The 27,164-nt window shown below is 42.0% G+C and overlaps 2 protein-coding genes across 2 annotated transcripts in view; one reads left to right on the top strand and one right to left on the bottom strand.

Annotated features, from left to right (window-relative positions):
- LOC144511836 (sortilin-like) overlaps positions 1-2,278 on the top strand; it is a 76,178-nt gene extending 73,900 nt beyond the window's left edge. The window contains exon 20 of the mRNA XM_078242202.1: positions 499-2,278. Coding sequence (XP_078098328.1) covers positions 499-513 — 15 coding nt within the window. The 3' untranslated portion in view covers positions 514-2,278. The remainder of the gene's footprint in view (positions 1-498) is intronic.
- A 5,301-nt stretch (positions 2,279-7,579) lies between these two features.
- The window catches only part of LOC144511733 (chitotriosidase-1-like), a 38,570-nt gene continuing 18,985 nt past the window's right edge, over positions 7,580-27,164 (bottom strand). The window contains exons 6-11 of the mRNA XM_078241957.1: positions 26,640-26,764; positions 21,002-21,125; positions 18,021-18,203; positions 15,750-15,866; positions 14,355-14,490; positions 7,580-7,926 (exon numbers count right to left, since the gene is read on the bottom strand). Of these exons, the coding sequence (XP_078098083.1) occupies positions 7,580-7,926; positions 14,355-14,490; positions 15,750-15,866; positions 18,021-18,203; positions 21,002-21,125; positions 26,640-26,764 (1,032 nt within the window). The remainder of the gene's footprint in view (positions 7,927-14,354; positions 14,491-15,749; positions 15,867-18,020; positions 18,204-21,001; positions 21,126-26,639; positions 26,765-27,164) is intronic.

Here is a 27,164-nt window from a genome sequence, read left to right as displayed (position 1 = left end):
GAAATTGCTGGTGCATCTGCAGCAACGTGCAATTTACAAATGCTTGTCATCTGACTATGAAATAATTTCTTCACTTTACAAATATTTTCTCATTAAATAATCAAGTTTGTTTGTAGATGTAAGATGATATCGAATCATAGAATCCCCACAGTGCAGAAGGAGGCCATTCGGCCCATCGGGTCTGCACTGACAGCAATCCCACCCATGCTTTATTCCCGTAACCGCATGTTTTTACAAGTGGCATTTCAGCATGGCCAATCGACCTAACCTGCACGTTTTGTGAAATGCCAATTTAATTTTGTAAGGGTGATTTCTTATACAAATGAAGTCACAATGATGCATTCTTCCTTGCTTTTGCTGCTTGAGATCAACTTCGTATTTTGAAAATGTGATTTTTTTTTAAACCCCTCCCTCTGCATGGGATTATCTGTCACATCAGTAAAATTCAACTCCTTGGTATCAACGTTTTACATTGAAACTTGCACTTTCTTTTGACAGGATCTCCTGGAATAGACTGATTACAAAAAGAAAATTTGGAGTTATGAGATGCTGTTCCTGCCAAACAAACAGCACTTTAGTACTTAGAGATGCTGTTGCCTCCATCTGATCTCCTCTATCCAGTACCTGCGTTCCGATTTTTACAGCATCATGCAAAAGGCATTATGGATGTGATAAATCTAGATCTGCAATCACAAATTTCATAGACGAGACTGCTTTCTGGTCCTGGCACACTGGAACTGTTTTTGAAAGCTTTGTTTTATGTTGGGGAAGGGGGAGGGAAGCTGAGAATGAAATGGCGTTAATCAGAGATGTGTTTTTTAAAAGTGGGAAAGTAGTAGTTTTGGAAAATGACTGATTAATTTGCAGAACCACATTTTTAAAATCTGCTTCTGGGTACATAACTACAAACTTTTGTGGACTTTTTATATGATTATACACTCTTGAGCAGACTGCATTAACCAACGCTCTTTTATTTCTCATCAAGATTGACCTGTGTCACAAATGTAAGCAGTGAATTTTTAAATTAATGTAAATATTGCATCTTCAATAATAAATGCCACTGAATGCAAAACCCCAGATAATGAACTCAAATAAAATTTGGTCCCCAGTTTGTAGAAGCAGGCATTTATTGTGGCAATGCTTCTTCTAAATTGTTTTAAGATTATGTTGGCCTATTTGACCTCAGAAAAATTTCCCTTGTGTAATAATTTCAGACTCCTTAATTAGGAGAGCTAAGTTTTTAAGAGCATTGTCCAGCCAAGAAACCACCCTTATTTGTACACATTTGTGTACTTGATATACGTAAGAATTATTAGAGATACACATTGATTCATGAGACAGTCCAGTATTTTATTAAATAAGAGATCAGTTGATTTCAGAACTTAATTTGCCATTTGAAAGTCTTATGCCTAAGAAATGATTGAGGGCTTTTCACGTTAAGATCAAAATCTTAATCATTTGTCAACTGTAATTTAATTTTATTAAATTAAAAACTAATGCTTGTGCCCTGACTGCTGCACTTTGCTGTTTCTTTCATCAATACTTTAAAGAGTAGCAGGCGTATAAACAAAATGCAACATGTGGATTATAAAAGTAACTTAGAATGACATCAGGTAAGTACACAGGTTCATTTACAACATAAATTGGTCCCACCTAGTATTCTACCTTTATTTTCTCGGTAGTAATCTGGGAAATAATTTGAAATCATTACATTCATGTATTAAGGGTGTTTTTAAAAAAAAAATATATAGAAATGTTATTTGTTTTCAGAAATAGCAAGCTGGGTGTAGTATGTACTGAATTTACTTGGTGAAAGCCTGTTTCAGTGCCCTTCTGTAGCTGTTAATTTATTTGCTTTGATTATTTTGTTCCTGAACACTTAGTTTTTGGAATTGGAAAGCGAGAACATGTTATAATGTAATATAGTTTTTTTTCTTTTATAAAATCATATTGGATTGTTTTTTGTTTGCTTATGTGTTCAAATGCGTTGTGCTACTCTTCCTTACTCAACAGATTGGAAAAAATCCAGGACAGAAAAACTTTTCAGTTCACAATGTTGTAAATCCAACACTTAAACTCCAGATATGCAGCAAGCATATGCTCTAAGAGTGCATGAATAATATGCAATATAGTGATGTGATGTAGGACTCAGTACGTTTTTTTAATAGTGCTGTAATATGAGAAGTTGTTGATTTACTTCCATGTACACGTTCCAAGATATATCTTCTACTCTTGTCCACATGCGACGTTAAGAATACAGTATCCCACTGAATCCTTCACTTGTTTCTGTTAGCTCTTTTGAGAAGCATTGTATAATTTCAGATCATGGCTCTTAAAATTACTGAGCAGTTTTATAACTTGATCATGAATGACAGTTGAATATTCATGTGGATATGCACATGTTGACTGAGGGTCATATAAAGTTTATCATTGACTAGGGCATTGATTTTGTAGGAATGCAAGTTTCTATGTATTCTGTCATAGTTACTTGCAAAGCATTTTCATGATTTATTTCATTCCATCTTATTGCCCTCTGTCAAACAAGGATGAGGATAAAATCATGGGCCTCAGGATGTCTTGGTGTACAACATATGTTTATATTTCTGAGTAGCCATACATTAAATTGGATAGAATAGATCCTGTATCATTCTACATATGATGCTACATTTGAAGGATTCCTGGAATGATTGATACATGTATACTTTCAAGTAGTTTGCTCATCATCAATATTATAGACCATCATAAAATAGAAGTGAATTATACATGTATTAAAGCTCAAGAAATCTTGATCAAGCTATACTCTGCAAACTGCATGAAGAGTTTGATTTGACTACCACAGTTACTCGTGCGCTCAAATCGAACAATTAACGTTTTTAGCTGATATAAGGCTTATTTGGTACATAGCATTTGTGAGAAGTCTCTGTTGGAAAAAAAACGAACCCAATCTCACTACCCTGCTGTGTCATACAACCCAATATTTTGTTCTGTTGCAAGCATACAAGGGATTTTTCTGTTAAAAGATGCTCAGTCTTCATGACATGAATGTTACGTCTACAACTTTGTTTTACACTATAATAGGCAGAGCTTGTGGCTTGGATGGTACAGGTCTAATCCTAATACAATCAATGAAACTGGAATGGGTTTGGTGTGACAAGTTGACTCATCAGCCTTGACCCAAAGGGATGCATGTAAATCTGCTTGCGTTCAGTTTCTTTTTAGCAGACGTTACTGCTTTTAGAAACTGCTATCTTTCATTTGGGTATATGGTTTTCATTGCATATGCTTGTGTGCATGAAGTAATGACAGTATAGAAATGTCCTGTTCACCTGATTATGTCTACCTTAGAATTAGGATGGAATAGTTTTTAAAGCAAAGCCGCAGGATCTGAAGAAAAATGGTTTTTGGTCATCTGAAGGATAAAGTGAGGTGAGAGGTTATCGTTAACTAAGATGATTACTCTTGCTCACATTTTATGCCCACACTTGTGTATCTAATGTCACCCTTCAGTCTCTCTCTTGATGCTAAGCAATGAAGACCATATACCAAATGAAAGATAACAGTTTCTAAAAGCAGTAATGTCTGCTAAAAAGAAACTGAACGCAAGCAGATTTACATGCATCCCTTTGGGTCAAGACTGATGAGTCAACTTGTCACACCAAACCTATTCCAGTTTCATTGATTGTATTAGTATCAGACCTGTACCATCCAAAGCACAAACTGCCTATTATAGTGTAAAACAAAGTTGTGGATGTAACATTCATGTGATGAAGACTGAGCGTCTTTTAACAGAAAAATCCCTTGTATTCTTGCAACATAATGATTGAGGTGTTCTATTGTGAATCAGCCCCTACATATTTTGAATGAAACTGGGGTTTTTCTATAAATTTCACATTGTACAAATGGCGACAACTCTATGGAAAGCAACATTATACATGATTTTATGTTTCAACATTTGAGACTATTTAAATTCTGCTATGTTTTTTAATGCATAAGCTATGATCTGTATTTCAAATGTAATAGAATGAATTTTTGATTTGATTTCATCAGTAATTTTAACCAGACCTAACTTGAGGGATTTCCAAAGCCACTAGAAAGCAAAATATATAATGAGCATTGTTGAATTAGTTTATCCTCCTGAATGCTGGTGTATTTTCAGTGATTAAAGCTCAAGCTTTTTTGCTTTCTCATTTATGTAAATAAAATGATCTAGATCTTGGCTATTTAGTATTCATCTTTATTGAATACAAACCCCTTTGAGGAGAGTGACACTGTCTGCAGCCATGTTATTTTATGAACACTTAAGTTACAGCGCAGAAGAAGGCCATTCGGCCCATCGAGCTAGTGCTGACACAAATCTCACCTTGTAACCCCACATATTTTCCCTGTGAATCCCCCTGACACTATTTAGCATGGCCAATCCACCTAATCCACACATTTTTGGACTGTGGCAGGACACCAGAACACACGGAAGAAACCCACGCAGACACATGGAGAGCATACATTTTGCAAGATCATGCTTTCAAAACTTAACCTCATGATATCCAATATTTTTATAATGGAAATATTTGATAACTATCTTTCTTTCCACTTCATCATTTTTACCAAATTTTGGAGCCCTGCTGGATTTTCAGCTTACGTGGGTCACTGTTAAGCCGGGTGTCAGTTGTTGAGCGATGAATCAATTTTAATGCTCCTGTAAAATGTTTATGAGCCATTTCTGTCAATCAACTGAATTTTGGATTGCTGACTTGCCAGAAATTTGACAACTGAAGTTTGGAGATTGGTGGGAGGCTGCTACCATGCTGAAATTAAAACTAGGGCAGAAAACTACAGTGTTCACCAATAGTGAAGGATTCAAAGTAGTTTGCTGAATGGTCAACAATGGTGGTGGGGAGGGGGTACTAGCAATAGCTGCCAAAAGAATAGCTGTGTTCAAGTAGCCTTTTAAATGCCAGATCATTAAATTAACCAGCCACTTGTTGTCATAACTTATTTATTCTTGGGTCATGGGAGTCACTGGCTGGCCAGCATTTATTGCCCATCCCTAGTAGCCCTTAAACTGTGTGGCTTTGCTGGGCCATTTCAGAGGACAGTTGAGAGTCAACCACATTACTGGGCTCTGGAGTCACATGTAGGTCAGACTGGGTAAGGACGGCAGATTTTAGAGGACATTAGTGAACCATATTGATTTTTCTGACAATCGACAATGGTTTCATGGTCGTCTGTAGACTTTTAATTCCAGATATTATTTATTGAATTCAAATTCTGCCTGCTGCAGTGGTAGGATTCGAACCTGGGTCCCCAGAACATCAGCTGAGTTTCTGGATGAACAGTCTATTGATAATACTACTAGGCCATCGCCTTCCTTTCAATTTTTATAGTTAGCTGTGATGTCCCTTAAAATTTAGACCAACTTCATGTGCTCTATTAATTTTAAAGAATCAGCAGTCATTCTCCTGAAGCCTGTCTCATTCGACAGTGGAAATTTGTTACTACCTTTCTCTTGTTACATTAACTTATTATACTGAATTTTTAGTGCAGAGCTTATTGAATTTAAAAATGCAAAGGTGCCAGCAGTGGTGACTTGCTATTTGTACCTGCACCCTAACTTGAATGGCTGCCATCAAAACAGTACGTCCATTTTTAATAAAAACACATACCTGAATGTGTCAGGTGTTCCTTTACCAGCCATGTTTAACCACAAATTGAAATTCTCTGCACCAGCTAGCTGTCTGGGATCACACTAAGTAGTTGCATCTTCACCATCACCACAAAGGCCCAATATTGAGAGTGCCTCAGGCCTGCATGTCCACTTCTGAGAACCCCTCACTCCACCCATTTCATCCCTCTCTGCATTGCCCCTCTGATCGTTTCTCTTTCTGGCTGGATTTCTTGCTGTTGGTTCTCACCACCAGAAAATGGATCTTGTCTCTGTGACATTAACTTCAAAAGCCATCTGTACCACATTGTTGGCTGGATGCCAACACTGGTTTGTACTGCTGCCTCACAGCGCCAGGGACCCGGGTTCAATTCCCAGCTTGGGTCACTGTCTGGAGTTTGCACGTTCTCCCCATGTCTGTGTGGGTTTCCTCAGGGTACTCCAGTTTCCTTCTCTGTCCAAAGATGTGTGGGTTAGGTGGATTGGCCAAGCTAAATTGTCCCTGAATGTTAGGTGGACTAGCAGGGTAAATAGATGGGGTTAAGTGTATAGGGCCTGGGTGGGATTGTTGTCGGTGCAGACTTGATGGGCCAAATGGCTTCCTTGTGCACTGTAGAGATTCTATGATGCTTCCACTGGCTTGTGCATTGCAACCATCACCTATGTTGTACTTACTGTCAGTCCCATTGCAGTATCCACCAGCTCCCATCCGAAAAGGGGGAGGAAGAGAAAACTGGAAAATACATGGAATTATGAAAGCAGGTAGGGTGGAAATGGGTATAAAAGAGATGCACACAAAAAGAACAAATTAACTGCAACAGAAAGATTGTTTTGAGAATTGCCATTAGCAGCGATTTGGAAGATCCAGTCTAATATTTGTTTAAACTACTAATCAAAAATTCTCAAATTTGCAATACTGTAGATTTTATTTGTTTTGGAGAAATATTTGAGATTTGACAAATAACAATAGGATTATTCATTTCGAGTCAAATGCAACTTTGGATTTGTCTTAATTTCCAAGGCTCTCCAGAGGCAAGCACTGGACAAATCCAGAGTGTTCAGCTTATGACAGAAGCCAAAGTTCAGAGAGCTTCTTGCAACTGCTTACTAAAATCAAACTAATAGTGAATGCTCAAATACTAAAAACATTATAATTTATGACAGTTATGCTGGCATCTTGAAGAAACAACCTGAAGATAACATTTTGAGATTCATGCTCTAGCTGTAACTAATAGATACTTTAATGTCCTTGATATTGTTTTCAGCATGGTTAACAACTTCATAGCACGAAAGAGGCAGAAGAAAGAAAATTAGAAAGTAATGTATATTCAGTGTTAAAAGTATTTTAGATCTGCACCTTATTGAACTTGCAACCAGTGCTTAAACCGGAATGCGGTATATACATGTATCAGAAAAAGCACAGTATTTCGGGACAATCTCTCTGAAAGGCCTGATCAGCCTTACCGAATTTCATAGTGTTAGCTTACGAGTGGCCATGAAGGAGGCTGGGAGAAAGAGCAATTCCTCCATGGCAAATCTGTGCCAGGGAACCACAGGACCATCTGCCTGATATTGGAAGAATGCCAGAAAGGATTGCAAAGGTGCCCTAAGTGACTGCTGAAGAGAGAGCCAATTGAAATTCACAACATGGTTCCCAAAAAAGTAGTCATGCTGTACCCATCCATTAAAAAAAAATACATTGCTGTGGTTATGGACAAGAGTTCTGGTAGACATTTTGTACCTGGATGAAAACTTTTAAAGTATCTAACAGCACATTACTTCAAGATAGGATTGTGTAAGGGCAAGAATTTGCAATACTGAATGAAGAATTGGCTCCAAACCGGCAGCCGAAGGTTTGGTGTTGATGACTGGATTAGCTGGAAGGCATTTCGCTCGTCGTATCGTACTATTCCTGGCTATTTATATCAAGGGAGTGGGTGGTGTGGTATGGTATGTAATATTTTTGGGGATGGGTGGCGGAGGATGATGTGTATTATTTACTGATGTACCATACTTAGCAGTAGTTGCGACTTTTTTAGGCCAATTGCAACACATGCAGCTTGAATCAAAGATCAGTCCGTCAGCACAACGCTCGTGGGTGGTTAGTTGGTCACAGCGATAGAATCTCGTTGGATCATGAGGGTCCATGTAAATTCCAGATGATTTATTGAGGCACCATGGCCCATTGATACGTATTTCTGTGCTGCCAAAAGGTTTGCTCTTAGTACTTTCACTGGAAGATGAATCCGAGGTTGACATTTTACAGCCTGGAAGAGAAAATTGGAATATTTGCATTTACTGAGATTAATTTGAAAATTCAAATATGAATTAGGAGCAGGAGTAGATAACTCGGCTCCGTGAACCTGTTTTGCCATGCAATAAAATCCTGGCCCATCTGATTTTAATCTCAACTCTACATCCCCACCTACTCCCAATTGACATTCATCCCCTTATGAAGAATCTATCAACCTCTGCCTTAATAATATTCAAAGTTTTTGCTTCCACTGCCTTTTGAGGAAGAATTCCAAAGACTCACGATCCTCCTGAGAAAATAATTTTCCACATCTGACTTAAATGGGCGAACCTTTATTTTTAAACAGTGATCTGTATATTCTAGATTCTCACATAAGAGGAAATTACCTTTCCACAGCCAGCCTGTCAAAACCCCTCAGGATTTTAAAGATTTCAATTAAGTTGCCTCTTACCCTTCTAAATTCCAGTGGATACAAGCGCAACCTTTCCTGATAAGACAACCCACCAGTAAACGTTCTCTGAACTGATTCTAATGAATTTACATCCTAAAATAAGGTTGCCAATACAGTACACATACTCTCAATATGTTCTCATGAATGCCCTGTACGACTGAAGAATAACCTTCCTATTTTTGTATTCAATTCCCCTTGCAATAAACAACATTCTATTAGCTTTCCTAATTACTTGTTGTATCTGCATAATAACCTTATGTGATTCATGCACTAAGACACACAGATCCATCTGCATCTCGAGTTTTGCAATATCTCACTATTTAGATTGTACAATTTTTAAATTCTTTCTGCCAAAATGGACAATTTCACCTTTTTCTACATTATACTCCATTTGCTAGATCTTTGCCCCACTCCCTTTGCAGACTCTGTAACTTACATTACTACCTATCTTTGTGTCAGCAAATTTAGCAACCATACCTTTGCTCCCTTCACTCAAATAATTTATATAAATTGTAAAATGTTGAGGACCCAGATTACAAGGCATTTCACCTGCTACATCTTGCAAACCAGAAATTGACCTATTTATGCCTAATATTTCCTGTTGGCTAGTCAATCGTCTATCCATGCCAATATGTTATCCCCTATAGAATAAGCTTTTATTTTCCACAATAACTGTTGATGTGGAAATCTACCAAATGCCTAGATCCACTGGTTCCCCTTTATCGCCAGCATGTGACTCCTTCAAAGAACTCCAATAAATTGGTTAAGCATGATTTTACTCTCTCTCAAAACCATGTTGATTCTGCTTGATTACCTTGAATTTTTCTAATTGCCCACTATATTGTCTTCAATAATAGCTTCTAACAATTTACCTATGCCAGATGTTAAGCTAACTGGCCTGTAGTTTACTGCTTTTTGTCACTCTCCATTTTTGAATAATGGAGTTACCTTAGCTACTTTCCAATCTAATGGAAGTGACCCTGAATCTAGGTTATTTTGGAAAATTTAAACCAGCACATCAACTATCTCGCTAGCCACATCTTTTAATGTCCTTGGATGGAAGTCCATCAGCACCCAAGGACCTGTCAGCCTGCAGCTCCAACAATTTGCTCAATACCACTTGGTGATTGTAGTTTTTCTGAGTTCTGCCCTCCCTGTGAGGCAGCAGTGCTAATCACTGTGCCGTCCTGAGTGAGCTGTTCCCTAGACACACATGCGCAGTCTTCAGCCACACAGGTTCTCAGACATCTGCAGGAATGACGAGTGCTGTCTGTAACCCCTCAGTCTAGTGAGGCACCTATGAGTGACGGTTCTCTGAGGTTCATCCTCTGCATGCGGAGGAGACCCTACCACCCCTTCCTGTTTGTGGCTCAGATCCTGCCTTCAGTGAGACCAGCATTGCTATTGCATTCTTCTTTGTTTTCTCTCCTTCCTATAAGCAATAAGTGAGTGTAAGTTTTTCGGGCAACTCAGGCCTTTTTATGAGCTGGGAAAAGGACTTGAACCCTAAAGAACTGTGAAAGTGGCCACATTTGGCTGCAGGACTTGACCAAAAATTTCCCAGGGAGCTCAGCCAGCCTGTGTGTGTGTGTGTGAAGGGGCCCAGTCCAAAAATTGCAAGCAGCCAGAAACCAGACGGACTGCTGATTAGGTTATCAGCAGCACAAAAAGGAACTCACGACATCACCAGACTAGGCCGGCAGCAAGACAATGCACCTGGTCTGGACTCAATACAGGTGATAATGGCCTTGTCCCAGAGCGAGGAGAAGCCCATTTCCATAATGGGAAAACAATTAAACGATCTCCGATGGAACAATAAAGGACAGCAAGAGACCTATCACCTGGGATGGGATCATCTGGTCTCTATGGACTGTAAGATCGCAGCTGCAGATAACACTAGCAAGCCTTTGTCTGTGGAACTGCCAGTTGGAAGGGGGCGGAGTTGGCAGGAAATAAATTCAAGTTTTACAATATAAAAGGATGGTCAGGCTGGCCATCTCCCCTTTTTCTCTTCGGACCAGCATAGCAGCACTCTTCTCCTGTTTCCTGCCTCTCGTTCGTCTCCAGCACGCAGCCCGAAGCCCACTGAGCAATTTAAACTAGGATTGTGAGCATCCCCTGGTAATTCGCGAGGTTCCCGAGATCATCATAGTGGATGAGGCTTTGGGGAAAGGGGGGGCTTTTGCATGCACCTTTCATAGTTTAAGACATGGTAAACTTGTGTAAAGTAAGCATTCCGGTGGTGTCCGTTTTAGTATTCCTTCCATAGCTATAGTCTTATAGAGCATAAGGCATTGTGTGTTGTTTTCCTGGTGTTTGGTGATTGACCTTGATGTTTTAATATATATATATATATCTTTGACTTCCATTGGAGTCTGTTTTGATCGTTTCAATTTCTCACCAATGATCTCTGACTAAGTCACAATATGAAATATTCCTTACCATAATTCCGGAGTCTAGAACTGAGGGTACCCTGGGCGCTTCGAAACCGCCCACTCAGGAAAGGCTGCCAGGTAGTAGATAGGCAGCAGTTTCCTTTTCTCTCTCTTGGGAGCGCTACTCTAGTGAAGTAGACGCAAGGTGGCCGTTGTTCCATCGGCGAGAGAGAGAATCACTCGGGCATTGGTGGGGTTTGGGTGACGGAGAACCAAACCTAAAATAAGCCCAGTGGAGTTAAAAAGAGGGATCCCGTTTCAGGAGACAGCAAGATGGCCACTCCATACTCCTGTCAAAGGATTATTTAGATCCGAAATATTAACTGCTTCTCTCCACAGATGCTGCCAGACCCATTGAGTTTATACAGCATTTTCTGTTTTTATTTCAAATTTCCAGCATCCGCAGTATTTGACTTTTATTCTAACTTCCTAACGGTGTCTCTGCAGACTTGGTGGTTAGCTCATGGTGGTTAGCATGTCTATGCTAAGGGTCAGTCTGTCATTTATTGTGCACAGCTGCCCCTCGAGGCCGATTGATGCAGGTCCTGTCCACAACATGGATTCCCCGCCTTTAATGTGCATGGTTGTTGAGCAAAACCCCACATCATACTGCACAACCAAGTGGTGACAGCTTCGATCAGTTGACTGTGTCCTGAACTCTCATCTCAGGTACAGACATTGTCCTAACCTGCACTCTCAAGTCCTGTGTTCTGCTTGCACCATGGAGGGTACTTGTCAATTGACACTTCAGCTTGGAGCAAAGGATTAGAAACACCATCCTTGGGCAGTTTGACAAGGAGTTATTCTGGCTTGCCCAGTTGCCCAATGGTGCTGCAAAGCCATAGCACTCATTGGATTGGGAAGTCTGTGCATCAAGAGTTAAATGTAGAGCAGTAATCATTGGCACTCACACATAAGTGCTGGTCTGCTAATCTTTGGGCACTCAATGAGGAGGGAGGATGACCCCCTCTTGGCCCTGCTCCTGGGCCTAGTCAAACTAGTTAATTGGTCCAGGCAGTGAATGGTTAGGAGGGTCATCCATCTGAACTGTCTGCCTCTCTTCCGCAGCTATGTTCACTGTCAGGTGTCCCTGGAAAGGGAAAACATGGTGCCTTCCGGTACTGTCAAGGCCTTCCATGCCCGGTGAGCTCTGAGGGATTGGGGTGTTTTATCAACACCTTCAATCACATTTTAATGCTTGTTTCATTTGAGATTCCATTTACTTTGATTCAATAGCCCTTTAAGGAACTGCATTTTAATTTATCCCTCAATTAGTTTATGTGGTTACCCAAAGGGAGCACACATTAGTACTGTTTGAATGAGCACAATTGGCTGATTAGCCTGACTCCAAGCATGTCAATTGAGCTCAAGCTAAACATTCGAAGCTGGAAGGGCATTTTTTAACATGCTTTTCCATTTGCATTGCCCTTATCTTCATCTCACCTCCATAGGCAACCCCTCCAGTGTAATTGTATAGAAGCATCAGCCTGTGCTGGCTCTCCGCCCTCCATCCCTCCACCTTTCACCACACTGACGCCTGCACCCTGGCACCACAAGACAACCAAGAAGAAGCTGCTGTGCAGACTTGCTAGCCCACCCCCTCACCCCAAAAATGCAGAGCTGCTCCACTAGCTTAAGTGCACTTGCCTCCAAATCCTCCTCTGTGTTCTGCCCACCAGGTGCCCACCTTTTGAAACCAGTGTTATATTGCACTGTTCGGACATCACACTGGCATGTGATTAAAATTTGAAATGGAGTTATAATTCTGGCTAATGGGCAAGCTGATGATATGGAAAAGTATTATAATGTTCCAGACGTTGGAGGGAGAGAATTGCAACACGACATGGGCGGGGGGGGTGGGGAGAGAAAAATTGCAACCTGCATTTATGCCACTGGGAGACATAGCTAAGGCCTTTCCGTGATATTTTCCAGTCGAGCCACCAAACACGCCCGCCATGAACAGGAGTAGAAAACCTTGGCTTCAGATCTGCATTCCCTGTCCCTTCTTGTCAAGGTGCCTTTAGTCTCTTCCAAATCTCCATTAAATAAATGTTTTTCTATGTCAGCTAGTTAGTTGGAGGAATGTGGCCAAGCACTGGCTAGAAGAGAGCGACAGTAATGCTGATTAATTCTAAATTGGTCGCTTCCTATACAGCGTCTTGGTTTCCTCGAACATCATCAATAAATGTTTGTATGTTTTGCAGCAACAACTGATTGAAGTCTTGCTTGAATTTGGCACGGGCTTGGAGGGCCGAAGGGCCTGTTCCTGTGCTGTACTTTTCTCTTTTCTTTGACTACAAGGACTGCAGCTGCAATTTGCGATAACTCAGCCCAATTGTTATTGCCATAGGTGCAGTTCCATTTTCAGATAGGATGAGAAATTTCCTGCAAATATATTTGCATTTCTTCAAGTCCTTTTAAAGTGTGGACACAGAAAAAGGACAATAATACGACAAAAGAAGTATTCTACATAATAGATGTAGGTTTTTCTTTCTGCCCATCTTGAATACAGTAAGAAGTCTCACAACACCAGGTTAAAGTCCAACAGGTTTATTTGGTAGCAAATACCATAAGCTTTCGGAGCGCTGCTCCTTCGTCAGATGGAGTGGAAATGTGCTCTCAAACAGTGCACAGAGACACAAAATTAAGTTACAGAATACTGATTAGAATGCAAATCCCTACAGCCAGCCAGGTCTTAAAGGTACAGACAATGTGGGTGGAGGGAGCATTAAACACAGGTTAAAGAGATGTGTATTGTCTCCAGACAGAACAGCTAGTGAGATTCTGCAAGTCCAGTCACGGGCATTCAGCCTTGGATCTTCAGGTAAGCGTTCTCCAAGGCGGCCTTCACGACACACAACAGCGCAGAGTTGCTGAGCAGAAACTGATAGCCAAGTTCCGCACACATGAGGACGGCCTAAACCGGGATGTTGGATTTGTGTCACATTATCAGTAACCCCCACAGCTTGCCTCCTGGATTTGCAGAATCTCACTGGCTGTCTTGTCTGGAGACAATGCACATCTCTTTAACCTGTGTTTAATGCTCTCTCCACCCACATTGTCTGTACCTTTAAGACCTGGCTGGCTGTAGGGATTCGCATTCTAATCAGTATTCTGTAACTTGATTTTGCGTCTCTGTGCACTGTTTGAGGGCACATTTCCACTCCATCTGACGAAGGAGCAGCGCTCCGAAAGCTTATGGTATTTGCTACCAAATAAACCTGTTGGACTTTAACCTGGTGTTGTGAGACTTCTTACTGTGTTCACCCCAGTCCAACGCCGGCATCTCCACATCATCTTGAATTAAGCCAGAGACCTTTGATACAGAAAAATGATTGATCTCTTATAACTTACAAAATATTTAAACTTGGTGATTCATCATGATCCTTCTAGTCATAGACTTTTGAATGGACCTACCTCGCACTAAATTGATCTTTCTCTACATCCTCGCTATGACTAGGTAACCTGGTGTTGTGAGACTTCTTACTGTGCCCACACTAGTCCAATGCATCATCTCCACATCTTGTTTAACAATGATAGTGGTAAATATATTACCTGGATTTATTTTAAGAAGTTTATTCAATGAGGTTGTTAGAGGAAGTACTCCCTGTTTGCAATGATCGTGGAAATCATCGAGATCTATCGTCCACACAAAGGCACCACCATATTTATTCCTTTGTAGCCACCGGACCTATAATAAAGCAGCAATGGAATTATTTTAACTCTTGCTTAGGTAGTATTTACATATCTCAATGTATTCGGTTAACTTTCATTGTTTTTTATTGAGGCTGTCCTGGTCTTTAGCGATCCAAGCTTTTTGTATCATCCTTGATGGAGGTGAACTCTGGATGACTAGCAATTATCATGGACATGTCTCATGATGCTGACCAACTTTCAGGCATCAGACGTCATCACCACATGGGTAATGTTGCTCAAGTCATACTGCAGCATTTACAATTTCAGCATATGGATTAAGTAGAGTTTGGAGGATGATGGGGCATGAGAAGCCAATTATGAACCATTCCCTTTGCAAAACATCTCCAAACATCATGATTTAAGTTTTTTTCCTGTAAGTAGTTATTAATGCTGCTTTTTTTATCATTCTTTAGATAGAATGTACAATTTGGAATGGATTGATTAACTCAACCTGTTGGTGTTTGCTATCAACTGAGCATTTGGCTGAATCAGTGTGCTCATTATTTCCCTTGAATCACCTTTTGAACCTATTCTTAAATGATAAATCCATCATCATCTCTACCGATACCTTCAGGCTCATGAGGCAGACAGAGCACATACCCTTGTCCATTCCTACAACTTGGGATTTTGTGGGACAGGTTGCTAGCCTGTCGTCACTCAACATCTTTGGCCACATTATGAACATGTGTCCTTTGGCCGTCAAGTCCTGGGGTGGAACTGGAAGCTAGTGCCATTGACTCAGAGATAAGCACACTACCCACTGAGCCACTAGACCTCCTCAGGGTTAAATTGATGATCTCTGTTTCATTGGGTGTAAACTGTTTTGAGACGTCCTGAGGTTGGGGAACAAAGCAAATTATTGTTATTTTGAAACTACAGACTATGGGCCATATGGAATTCAGTCTTCGCAACTGGATCGTGAAAGAGCAACCAATTCTGTCCTACTCGTATTTATATTCCTTATTTGTTTGTTTGCCTTGTTTGAATTCTTGGGCCTACTCATTTGAAATGAATGCCTTACTGATGAATGAATCCTAATTCATAACTCCAAAATGTGTTAATCAGAAATTTGATACACATAAATTAATATTTGGCTTCTAAGATGCCATGGTGTGTATCTATTTGACCCATATCAACAAGTAGTTCAAATATCCCCCAATATATTGCTTAATATAGCAATGTGCACAATTTTAACAATATTTTCTAAAGGTTGTCTCAACTATAACAATACAGTTCACAATACGCAAAGCATACTTTGGTCTCGTAGCTTTTCATGTTATCGTATCCAAGCCATACATCTTTCTTAACCGCGTATGAGACCATCTGGTCCTTAATGTATCTGGATTTAGCATCTTTCAAAAAGTCACAGACCTGTCAATGGGAAGGATTAGATATTTTTTACTATAAGTTCCATGAGAAAAATTAGACACCTTTATTAATCTTTGTATCTATCTGTCTACCTCTATCTATTTGTATGATTTCCCAGCTACAGCTAAAGATGTATAACACTCTCACGCTTATCGTATAGACTGACATCTCAGTCCAGTTGTGATGTAGTGCTGCATTGTGATATGTGCTGTTTTCTGAATGGGCGTTAAACTATTCGCTGCCTACCTTCTCAGAAAGCTGTAAAGATTAAATGTCGCCATCTCAGGAAGCAGAGACTTTTTCTGTCATTCCTTCAATTACTCATTTAATTCCTTGGGGTCTCGATGTGCACAAAAAAGCTGTATTACAGAGTATTTAAAATGTTTGAAATTGATGTGCATAAAGAGTTGTATTACAGAGTATTTGAAATGAAACATTTGAAATATTCCATAGAAAATAGGAGCAGGAGGAGGCCCTTTGAGCCTGCTCTGCCATTCATCATGATCATGGCTGACCATCCAACTCAACAGCCTGAACCCACCTTCCTCCCATATCTGTTGATCCCCTTTGCCTCATGCGCTATATCTAACTGCTTCTTGAAAACATTCAATGTTTTGGCCTGAACTAATTTCTGTGGTAGCAAAATCCACAGATTCACCGCTCTCTGGATGAAGAAATTTTTCCCCATTTCTGTCCCAAATGGACTACCCTGTATCCTCAGACTGTGACCCCTGGTTCTAGACACCCCCCTCCATCAGGAACATCCTTCCTGCATCTACCCTGTCTAGTCCTGTTAGAGTTATATAGGTTTCTGAGATCTCCCCTCATTCTTCTGAATTCCAGCGAACAGAATCTTAATCTACTCAATACAATCCTGACAGACTTGCTTCTCTGGAACATCTTGAAAATATGATGGAGTAACAATTTTTTTCATAACTGAACACTTTTTTCTGTCCAATTTTACATGTAAATCATAGAATCCCTACAACGCAGAAGGAGGCCATTCGGCCCATTGAGTCTGCACCGACTACAATCCCACCCAGGCCGTATCCCCATAACCCCATGCATTTGCCCTAGCTAATCCCCCTGACACTAAGGGGCAATTTAGCATGGCCAATTCACCTAACACGCACATCTTTGGACTGTGGGAGGAAACTGGAGCACCCGGAGGAAATCCACGCAGACACTAGGAGAATGTGCAAACTCCACACACACACTGATCCAAGCTGGGAATCAAACCCAGGTCCCTGGTGCTGTGAGGCAGCAGTGCTTATTACTGTGCCACCGTGCCGCCCCACGGAATATTTAAGAAAAATACTACCTTTTAATGGGTAGAAATTAGTAACAGCTCATTAAAGGTGCACAGCATTATTTTTGTATTTAAAATAAATTCAGCGATTTAGGGCAAGGAAGGAATAAGCCTTGAGTTTTGAATTGTCACAAATTGCTGGAGGATTTGTATCAATCCACCATTAATCACCATTTGTATCTATCCGCCATTAATCTCGTGAGAAGATTTCACTTTCTATATTCCCATGAATTTCAGCAAATTGCTGTTTGCGCACCGTGTAAATGTGAACTCAAGCCATCACAAAGTTATGGCTGGTATCTCACCACACTTTCGATTATGAGATTTATGTTCCTGCAATGCCACTTGAGGCGGAAATGGAACAGTTCAAACCACAATCTCTCCTCTGCACACATTGTAGATTGTTCCTGGGAGTCCTTGAAATTTAAAACATCATGTTTTGCTTTCTTTTCTTTTCTCCCTTTTCTGTGTTTCAATCCAACCCTTTCCTTCTGTATCTAATTTGTCTCTAATTCACCCTACATCATTGGATCTGTCCGTTTCTTGATCCTTAAATTTCATTGGTTAAGGGGATGGACTGGGTGGCCCTATTGTTATCCAAGAATCTGGTTGTTGATCCCTTTGCAGCTTTATCAACTCTTGCTTTCAGCATACTGATAAGGTGCAATTAATTGGGTGGGAAAAAAAATCCAACCCTCAAATGTTCACCATCAGAGACCCTCCTCCAGCAAAGTCTGAAGGAAATGATTATGTGGCAGGGGAAAAATAATTGACTGGGAAATATCATGCTGCATAATGTATTAGAAATAATCAATGGATTAGAAATAAACATATTCATATTTTGTCACCTCATAATAAGATAGGAAACCGGCCTCCTTGGTGAAATTGCCAGGTGGTCCTGGACCATTAGTTTCAGCACCAACACTTTCATTAGGAGTCTTGAGCTTGAAGGTCCGTCCAAATGTTGGAAATCCAATTATCATTTTGTTTGCTGGCAAGCCATGGCGAATCCAATATTTGGCAGCAAAATTCTGCAACGAAACAATGAACTGGTTTTTGGGGTAGTAAGCTTTATATGATACTTTTGTTCAGTGTAAATCGCTCCCACATATCCCCCTATAAACCAGAGCGTGTCTTTAGTTGCTGAATAGCTGGGTAAATGGTTAATGTCCGATAATATCCTGATCCTGATATCTATAAAATGTTGCAATATACACGAGTGAAGATCTAATATTGGACTCAAACTTAAGCTACAACTCACCAGACAATTTCTCTAAAATTAAAGTATTCAATAAAGCCATTGCAATAACAGTATTTCAGAAATGTTCTAATCTTCCTTGAGCTCAGTCTATTTCAACATCAATTTAATGTACATTAAATGATGTATATTAACATCGTTAAAGGTGGCAGGCAGGGTCCTGATGCTACCAGCCTGGTCAGAGCCTCAATCATTGGGTTAGGTGGTAGGTATGTGGAATGCAGGACATTTCAGGCCTACAGCAGATGTGTTTTGTTAAAGGAATGTGTGTTGGATGGTGAACTCCTCCTGATGAAATGTGGTCTGTTTAGCTGGAGACTTCCTCCATGTGACGGGGTGTTGCCTTGTTTTCGACAAAATGTCAGTGGTATTGTGAAATGACCCTTAATTCGGCCTTTAATAATAGTACCGTCATTGGCTGCTCACTGCCTTGGAGCAGGCAGTCTCTCCACATCTGGTCCTGCTGCTTGTAAAAGATGGTTCATCAGGGAATTGACCCAATGCTCCCCACAACTTTACCCAAACCCCCACCTCTCAGAGCCTGGTAAGAGTTTTGCCCTGGACTTCTTTCAGGTGGAAAAGTATTACCATTGTGCCAGCTGCAACTTGGTGTTACCATTGGTCTTAACCTCAATGATTCAATTCTGTTCTCCCAATTTTTGGAGGTGGGCAGGCCAGGAGGACAATCTATCCAATTTTATGGGCTGTCGATCAGTTCTGATGCGCCACAGCGAAAAACCGTACTGACCTCCTCAGAAGACAAACACGGGGCACGGCGGACAGAGTACCCTTTGTCGTCCAGTACTTCCCCGGAGCGGAGAAGCTACGGCATCTCCTCTGAAGCCTTCAACATGTCATTGGTGAAGATGAACATCTCGCCAAGGCCATCCCCATACCCCCACTTCTTGCCTTCAAACAACCGCACAACCTCAAACAGACCATTGTCCGCAGCAAACTACCCAGCCTTCAGGAGAACAGTGACCACGACACCACACAACCCTGCCACAGCAACCTCTGCAAGACGTGCCGGATCATCGACACAGATGCCATCATCTCACGTGAGAACACCATCCACCAGGTACACGGTACATACTCTTGCAACTCGGCTAACGTTGTCTACCTGATACGCTGCAGGAAAGGATGCCCCGAGGCATGGTACATTGGGGAAACCATGCAGATGCTATGACAACGGATGAATGAACACCGCTCGATAATCACCAGGCAAGACTGTTCTCTTCCTGTTGGGGAGCATTTCACTTCAGCGGTCACGGGCATTCGGCCTCTGATCTTCGCGTAAGCATTCTCGAAGGCGGCCTTCACGACACACGACAGCGCAGAGTCGCTGAGCAGAAACTGATAGCCAAGTTCCGCACACATGAGGACGGCCTAAACCGGGATCTTGGGTTCATGTCACACTATCTGTAACCCCCACAGCTTGTCTGGACTTGCTGAATCTCACTGGCTGTCTTGTCTAGAGACAATACACATCTCTTTAACCTGTGCTTAATGCTCCCTCCATTCACATTGTTTGTACCTTTAAGACTTGATTATCTGTAAAGACTGCATTCCAATCATTATTCTGTAAATTGAGTTTGTGTCTCTGTATGCCCTGTTTGTGAACATTTCTCCACTCCCCCTGACGAAGGGGCAGCGCTCCGAAAGCTAGTGGCATTTGCCACCAAATAAACCTGTTGGACTTTAACCTGGTGTTGTTAAACTTCTTACTGTGTTTACCCCAGTCCAACACCGGCATCTCCACATCGTGACTTACACAAACAGGCAGCCTGGCTGAAACCTGGCGAGGATACTTCCCAGGTAAACGCGCTTGTTCTATACGTCTGGTAACATCTGTGGAGCGAGAAATAGAGTTAATCTTTCAGGTCAAGGGAACTGAACTCTTAACTTTTCCCAGTACTGATGAATGTTCCTTGACTTGAAACATTAACTCTGTTTCTCTCTACAGATATGCTGCATGATCTGCTGAGTGTTCCCTGCCTTTTCTGTTCTAATTTCAGAAATCTGTGGTATTCTGCAATTAATGCCATGAGAACGCCAAACTACTTAGACAAAAGAATCGATTGAAGCAGTGATCCAACTGTACAATGATCTGGTCAGATCATACCTTCAGTACTGCAGCCAATTCTGGTTGTGGAATATTAAGGAAGTAATTGAAGGGCTGGAATGGGCGCATGCAAGAGCAACAAGGCTAATCTTCAGTGTCAAAAATATAAGGAAGGTCTGGAAAACCTTTGACTTCCCAGACTGGAACAAAATATCTGGGATGTGAAAATCTCTTTGAATTAAAGCAAGACAAAAATGGCTGGGGCAAGTTTAGTCTGGAGTAGTGAGAATACATTATTGATGCTAGAATAAGGCAACAAGGATGATAGCCAAAGGTTCTTCTTAACACCGAGCTTATACAGTGACCTTCTGAGCAGAGACATGGAGCTGAAAACTTGGAGTTATCTAAGAAAAAGTTGTAGGGTAGTTCTGAACACATGTATTAAGATGAGAGCAATGTCCCACCTCACTCTTAGGTAAGTTGTGAATGTTGAGAGATTGTATACATACCATATTAGAATTTGCATAAGCACCCTTATCAGCAGTGCCACGATATAAAGGACTGATGTGTCCAGTGAACCGATCCCAAGCCCCATGGAAACCATATGAAACCAAATTGACAAAATCAAGATTTCTGTAGAAATAAAAGTATTTAGTCACAATTCTAAGAATAATCAATTCAGTGCTGATACGTCTTGACATAACATGATAAAGATGCCCTATTGGTGGCAACAACTCATCCCGTGCTGAATCCTCACTGTCTGTTTATATTTTCCACTATCTACCCTGCCCAAGTTGCCAGTGTGGCCCTTGTCACTAATTCAAACCTTAGTATCCCTCCAACTGCTCTGGCACCAAGTTTATTTTCAATGTTTTTATGCATTTCAAGAGTCGTTTACAAGGCCGGCATTTGTTGCCCACCCTGAGTTGCTCTTTAGAACGTGGTGGTAAGCAACTACCTTAAACCACTGCAGTCCATATGGTGTAGGTACATCCATAGTGTTGCTTGGGAAGGATTTCCAGGATTTTATGAGTGATGGTGAAGGAGCGGTGATATACTTCCCAGTCAGGTTGGTTTGTGGGTTGGAGGCAGACTCGCACCTCCATGCATCTGTTGTCCTTTTCCTGCTAATTGGTAAAGGTCATAGATTTGGAAGGTGCTGTTGAAGGAGTCTTGGTGAATTGCTTAATGCTTATGCGGAATTTGGATGTGGTAGCGGTGACGGAAACTTGGTTAAAAGAAGGACAGGACTGACAGCTGAATATTCCGGGGTATAAGTGTTTTAGGCGAGACAGAGGAGGGGCTAAAAAAGGTGGGGGAGTAGCGATATTAGTTAAGGAGCATATTACCGCGGTGCAGAGGGTAGACAACTTAGAGGCGTCATGTACTGAGTCGCTGTGGGTGGAACTCAGAAACAGGAAGGGTGCAGTCACTATGCTGGGGGTGTACTACAGACCACCCAACGGCCCACGGGAAGTGGAGGAAAGGATATGTCAGGAGATTCTGGATAGGTGCAGAAAAAATAGAGTTGTTGTATTGGGGGACTTTAATTTCCCTGGCACAGACTGGAAAGTGCTTAGAGCTGGGGGTCCAGACGGGGAGGAATTTGTAAAATGCGTACTGGAAGGTTCTTTGGAACAGTATGTAGATAGCCCGACTAGAGAGGGGGCTATACTGGACCTAGTTCTGGGAAATGAGCCCGGTCAGGTCGTCAAAGTTTCGGTAGGGGAACATGTGGCAAATAGTGACCACAACTCTGTTAACTTTAGGATAGTAATGGACAAGGATGAGTGCTGTCCTACGGGCAGGGTGCTAAATTGGGGGAAGGCTAACTATAGCCGGATTAGGCAGGAATTGGTGGATGTTGATTGGGAGAGGATGTTCGAGGGTAAGTCCGCGTCTGGCATGTGGGAGTCTTTTAAGGAACTATTGATAAGGCTGCAGGATAGGCATGTGCCTGTAAAAAGGAAAGATAGGAAAGGTAGGATTCGAGAGCCGTGGATAACCAGGGAAATTGAGGATCTGATTAAAATGAAAAGGGAGGCGTACGTTAAGTCCAGGCAACTGAAAACAGATGGAGCTCTGGAGGAATACAGAGAGAGTAGGAAAGAACTCAAACGGGGAGTTAGAAGGGCAAAAAGAGGTCACGAGATGTTCTTGGCAGGCAGGATTAAGGAGAATCCTAAGGCATTCTATTCATACGTTAGGAACAAAAGAGTTGTCAGGGAGAAAATCGGACCTCTCAGGGGCAAAGGAGGGGAATTATGCTTAGAACCCAAGGGAATAGTGGAGATCCTAAATGAATACTTTGCATCGGTATTCACGAAGGAGAGGGGCGTGTTAATCGGGAGTGTCTCGGAGGGAGGTGTTGACCCGTTAGAGAAAATCTCCATTACAAGAGAGGAAGTGTTAGGTTTTTTAGGGAACATTAAAACTGACAAAGCCCCAGGGCCTGATGGCATCTATCCTCGACTGCTCAGGGAGACGAGAGATGAAATTGCTGGGCCTCTGACGGAAATCTTTGTCGCTTCTTTGGACACGGGTGAGGTCCCTGAGGATTGGAGGATAGCGAATGTGGTCCCGTTGTTTAAGAAGGGTAGCATGGATAACCCAGGAAATTATAGGCCGGTGAGCTTGACGTCCGTGGTAGGGAAGTTGTTGGAGAGGATTCTTAGAGACAGGATGTATGTGCATTTAGAACGGAACAATCTCATTAGTGACAGACAGCATGGTTTTGTAAGAGGGAGGTCGTGCCTTACAAATTTGGTGGAGCTTTTTGAGGAAGTGACAAAAACGGTTGATGAAGGAAGGGCCGTGGATGTCGTCTATTTGGATTTCAGTAAGGCATTTGACAAAGTCCCACATGGCAGGTTGGTTAAGAAGGTTAAGGCTCATGGGATACAAGGAGAAGTGGCTAGATGGGTGGAGAACTGGCTTGGCCATAGGAGACAGAGGGTAGTGGTCGAAGGGTCTTTTTCCGGCTGGAGGTCTGTGACCAGTGATGTTCCGCAGGGCTCAGTACTGGGACCTCTGCTATTTGTGAGATATATAAATGATTTGGAAGAAGGTGTAACTGGTGTAATCAGCAAGTTTGCGGATGACACGAAGATGGCTGGACTTGCGGATAGCGAAGAGCATTGTCGGGCAATACAGCAGGATATAGATAGGCTGGAAAATTGGGCGGAGAGGTGGCAGATGGAGTTTAATCCGGATAAATGCGAAGTGATGCATTTTGGAAGAAATAATGTAGGGAGGAGTTATACAATAAATGGCAGAGTCATCAGGAGTATAGAAACACAGAGGGACCTAGGTGTGCAAGTCCACAAATCCTTGAAGGTGGCAACACAGGTGGAGAAGGTGGTGAAGAAGGCATATGGTATGCTTGCCTTTATAGGACGGGGTATAGAGTATAAAAGCTGGAGTCTGATGATGCAGCTATATAGAACGCTGGTTAGGCCACATTTGGAGTACTGCGTCCAGTTCTGGTCGCCGCACTACCAGAAGGACGTGGAGGCGTTAGAGAGAGTGCAGAGAAGGTTTACCAGGATGTTGCCTGGTATGGAGGGTCTTAGCTATGAGGAGAGATTGGGTAGACTGGGGTTGTTCTCCTTGGAAAGACGGAGAATGAGGGGAGATCTAATAGAGGTGTACAAGATTATGAAGGGTATAGATAGGGTGAACAGTGGGAAGCTTTTTCTCAGGTCGGAGGTGACGATCACGAGGGGGTCACGGACTCAAGGTGAGAGGGGCGAAGTATAACTCAGATATCAGAGGGACGTTTTTTACACAGAGGGTGGTGGGGGCCTGGAATGCGCTGTCGAGTAGGGTGGTGGAGGCAGGCACGCTGACATCGTTTAAGACTTACCTGGATAGTCACATGAGCAGCCTGAGAATGGAGTGATACAAACGATTGGTCTAGTTGGACCAAGGAGCAGCACAGGCTTGGAGGGCCGAAGGGCCTGTTTCCTGTGCTGTACTGTTCTTTGTTATTTGTTCTTTGTTCTTTGTTCTTTGCCGCAGTGCATATTTAATATTGTATACATTGCTGCCGTCTGTGCATCAGTGGCGGAGGGAATGTTAAATGTTGGTGGATGGGGTGCCAATTAAGTGGGCTGCTATGTCCTGGATGATGTTGAGCTTCTCAAGTATTGTTGGAGCCGCACTCATCCAGGCAAGTGGAGAATATTCCATCACACCTCTCACTTGCACCTGTAGATGGTGACCATGTTGTGGAGATGCTGGCGTTGAACTGGGGTGGGCACAGTAATAAGTCTCACAACACCAGGTTAAAATTCCAATAGGTTTATTTGGAATCACGAGCTTTTAGAGCGCTGCTCCTTCATCAGTTGAGTGGAGAGGTGGGTTCACAAACACGGCATATGTAGACAGAGACACACTTGCAAGATAATGGTTGGAATGCGAGTCTTTACAGGTAATCAAGTCTTTACAGGTACAGACAGTGCGAGTGGAGAGGGGGATAATCACAGGTTAAAGAGGTGGTCACTTCAAGGACAGATGCACCTGTGAAAAGTAGATTGGTGAAAGGGTGAGCTCTAGCCGATTTAACAGACCTTTTGGTTCCCTTATCATAAGCTGAATCTGGCAAATACGTCCTTCAGGACTTGAGCAATTCAGTCATACGTGGTGCTACAGAACCACACTGTAGGTGATTGGCATTGACGTTTCTCACGAGAGCATGTTCTCCATCCTTGCTACCCTTAGTGCTTCTTCCAAATAGTGTTCAATATGGAGGATTCATCAGCTATGGGAAGGTGGTAGGTGGTAATCAGCAGGAGGTTTCCTTGACCATGTTTGACCCAATGCCATGAGATTTCATGGGGTCTGGAGTTGAAGACTCCCAGGGCAACTCATCTCTCTTCCCATCTTGCCATGGCTTTAAAATTCTAGTTTGCTGCTTCACCCGAGTTTCTCATTAAGATGTCCTCCGTCCTCCTCCCATAATGAATGACTCCTCATCCTCAGTGATTTCTAGCCATCACAATTCACTTTGTCTTCTCTCTCTAATGTCTTTGTCCTTGGGTCCTTAACCTCGTCCTCCAAGCTCTGTGATTTCCTCCAGCCCCAAATCCCTCCAGGTTCCCTGAACTTCTCCAATCCTGGTTTCTTGAGCATTTCCCCTGAATTTGATCACTTCAGTCCACTGGCTGTGCCTTTAGGTGCCTGGGCCCAAAGATCTGGAATTCCTTCCCTAAACCTCTCTGTATCTCTCGCTCATTCTCTTGCTTTAAGATGCCCCTCAAATCTACCTCCTTGTCCAAACCTTTGGTCATCTGTTCCAATATATCTCATTATGAGGATTGGTGCCACATTTTGCTTTATAATGAATGAGTAAAGCATCTTTGGATATTTCATGAAGTTAAAAATGCTCTATAATCCAATTTGCTGTTGACCTGCTAGTATAATCAAAATAATTCATCGTCATTTATTTCCAAGGCCACAAAACTATGGAAATCCTTATTCGTTCACTAGTCCCTTCCTCTCAGTAGCTACAGGTTTTAATTTCTAATTGGCCATCACCAAATTACAAATTTTGATTCATTTATCAGTCCACCCTTTTTCCCAACCTTGAGAATGTCCTGCTTTATGGCCCTGACTCAGATTATGAGGGGCGAGGACAGGGAGCAGCTGTTCCCCTTAGTTGAAGGGTCAGTTACGAGGGGACACAAATTAAAAGTGAGGGGTGGAAGGTTTGGGGGGGGGATTTGAGCAAAAATGTTTTTACTCAGAGGGTGGTGACGGTCTGGAATGCGCTGCCTGGGAGGGTGGTGGAGGCGGGATGCGTCACATCCTTTAAAAAGTACCTGGATGAGTACTTGGCATGCCGTAACATTCAAGGCTATGGGCCAATTGCTGACAAGTGGGATTAGGTGGGCAGGTCAGGGTATTTCATGCATCGGTGCAGACTCGATGGGCTGAAGGGCCTCTTCTGCACTGTGGGATTCTGTGATTCTGTGACTCCTCACTTAAGTTCCTCGAGTAAAGGCAAAGCTTTGTCCAATCTGGATTCAAATTAAAAAACCGATTTACATTTGATCTAAACGCTTGATCCAAACATCATTGCCCAGTGGCTATTATGAAATTTGCAGAGGGAAGAAAACAGTTGTACTGAAAAAAATCCAGACATACCGAACAATTTTTTTAATCTCGAAACCAGCATCAATTTTTTTTTTGTTAGCTGCCACAGCTGCTGTAAGGAGTAGCTTGACCTTTTTTGTCCTTTTTGCTTCTTGCTGAAAAGCTTTTTTTAATTCCTGGGGAGGGGGGGGAAATGCATAAAATATTGAAAATAAAATATGAATAAAATCTACCATGTTTCTTTTTGAAGTGTCTAATGGATTATGATGATTATAGAAACATAGAAAGAAACAGAAAAACTACAGCACAAAACAGGCCCTTCGGCCCCACAAGTTGTGCCGAACATATCTCTACCTTTTAGGCCTACCTATAACCCTCCATCCTATTAAGTCCCATGTACTCATTCAGGAGCTCCCCCACACCCCCAAGTCATCCTCAATCTGATATAACCTTTCCACAACAGTACAAAAGCCACAATCCATTTTGTTGGAATATAATCAGGTAGTTTTGAAATCAGTAATATTGTCAAACAGGGCAGAGGTTTTGCGGTAATAAATTTGGGAAATTCTTCTTACT

Source organism: Mustelus asterias, chromosome 25 (genome assembly GCF_964213995.1).
Source record: "Mustelus asterias chromosome 25, sMusAst1.hap1.1, whole genome shotgun sequence".
NCBI lineage: Eukaryota > Metazoa > Chordata > Chondrichthyes > Carcharhiniformes > Triakidae > Mustelus > Mustelus asterias.
This window is presented reverse-complemented; position numbering and strand designations above follow the sequence as displayed.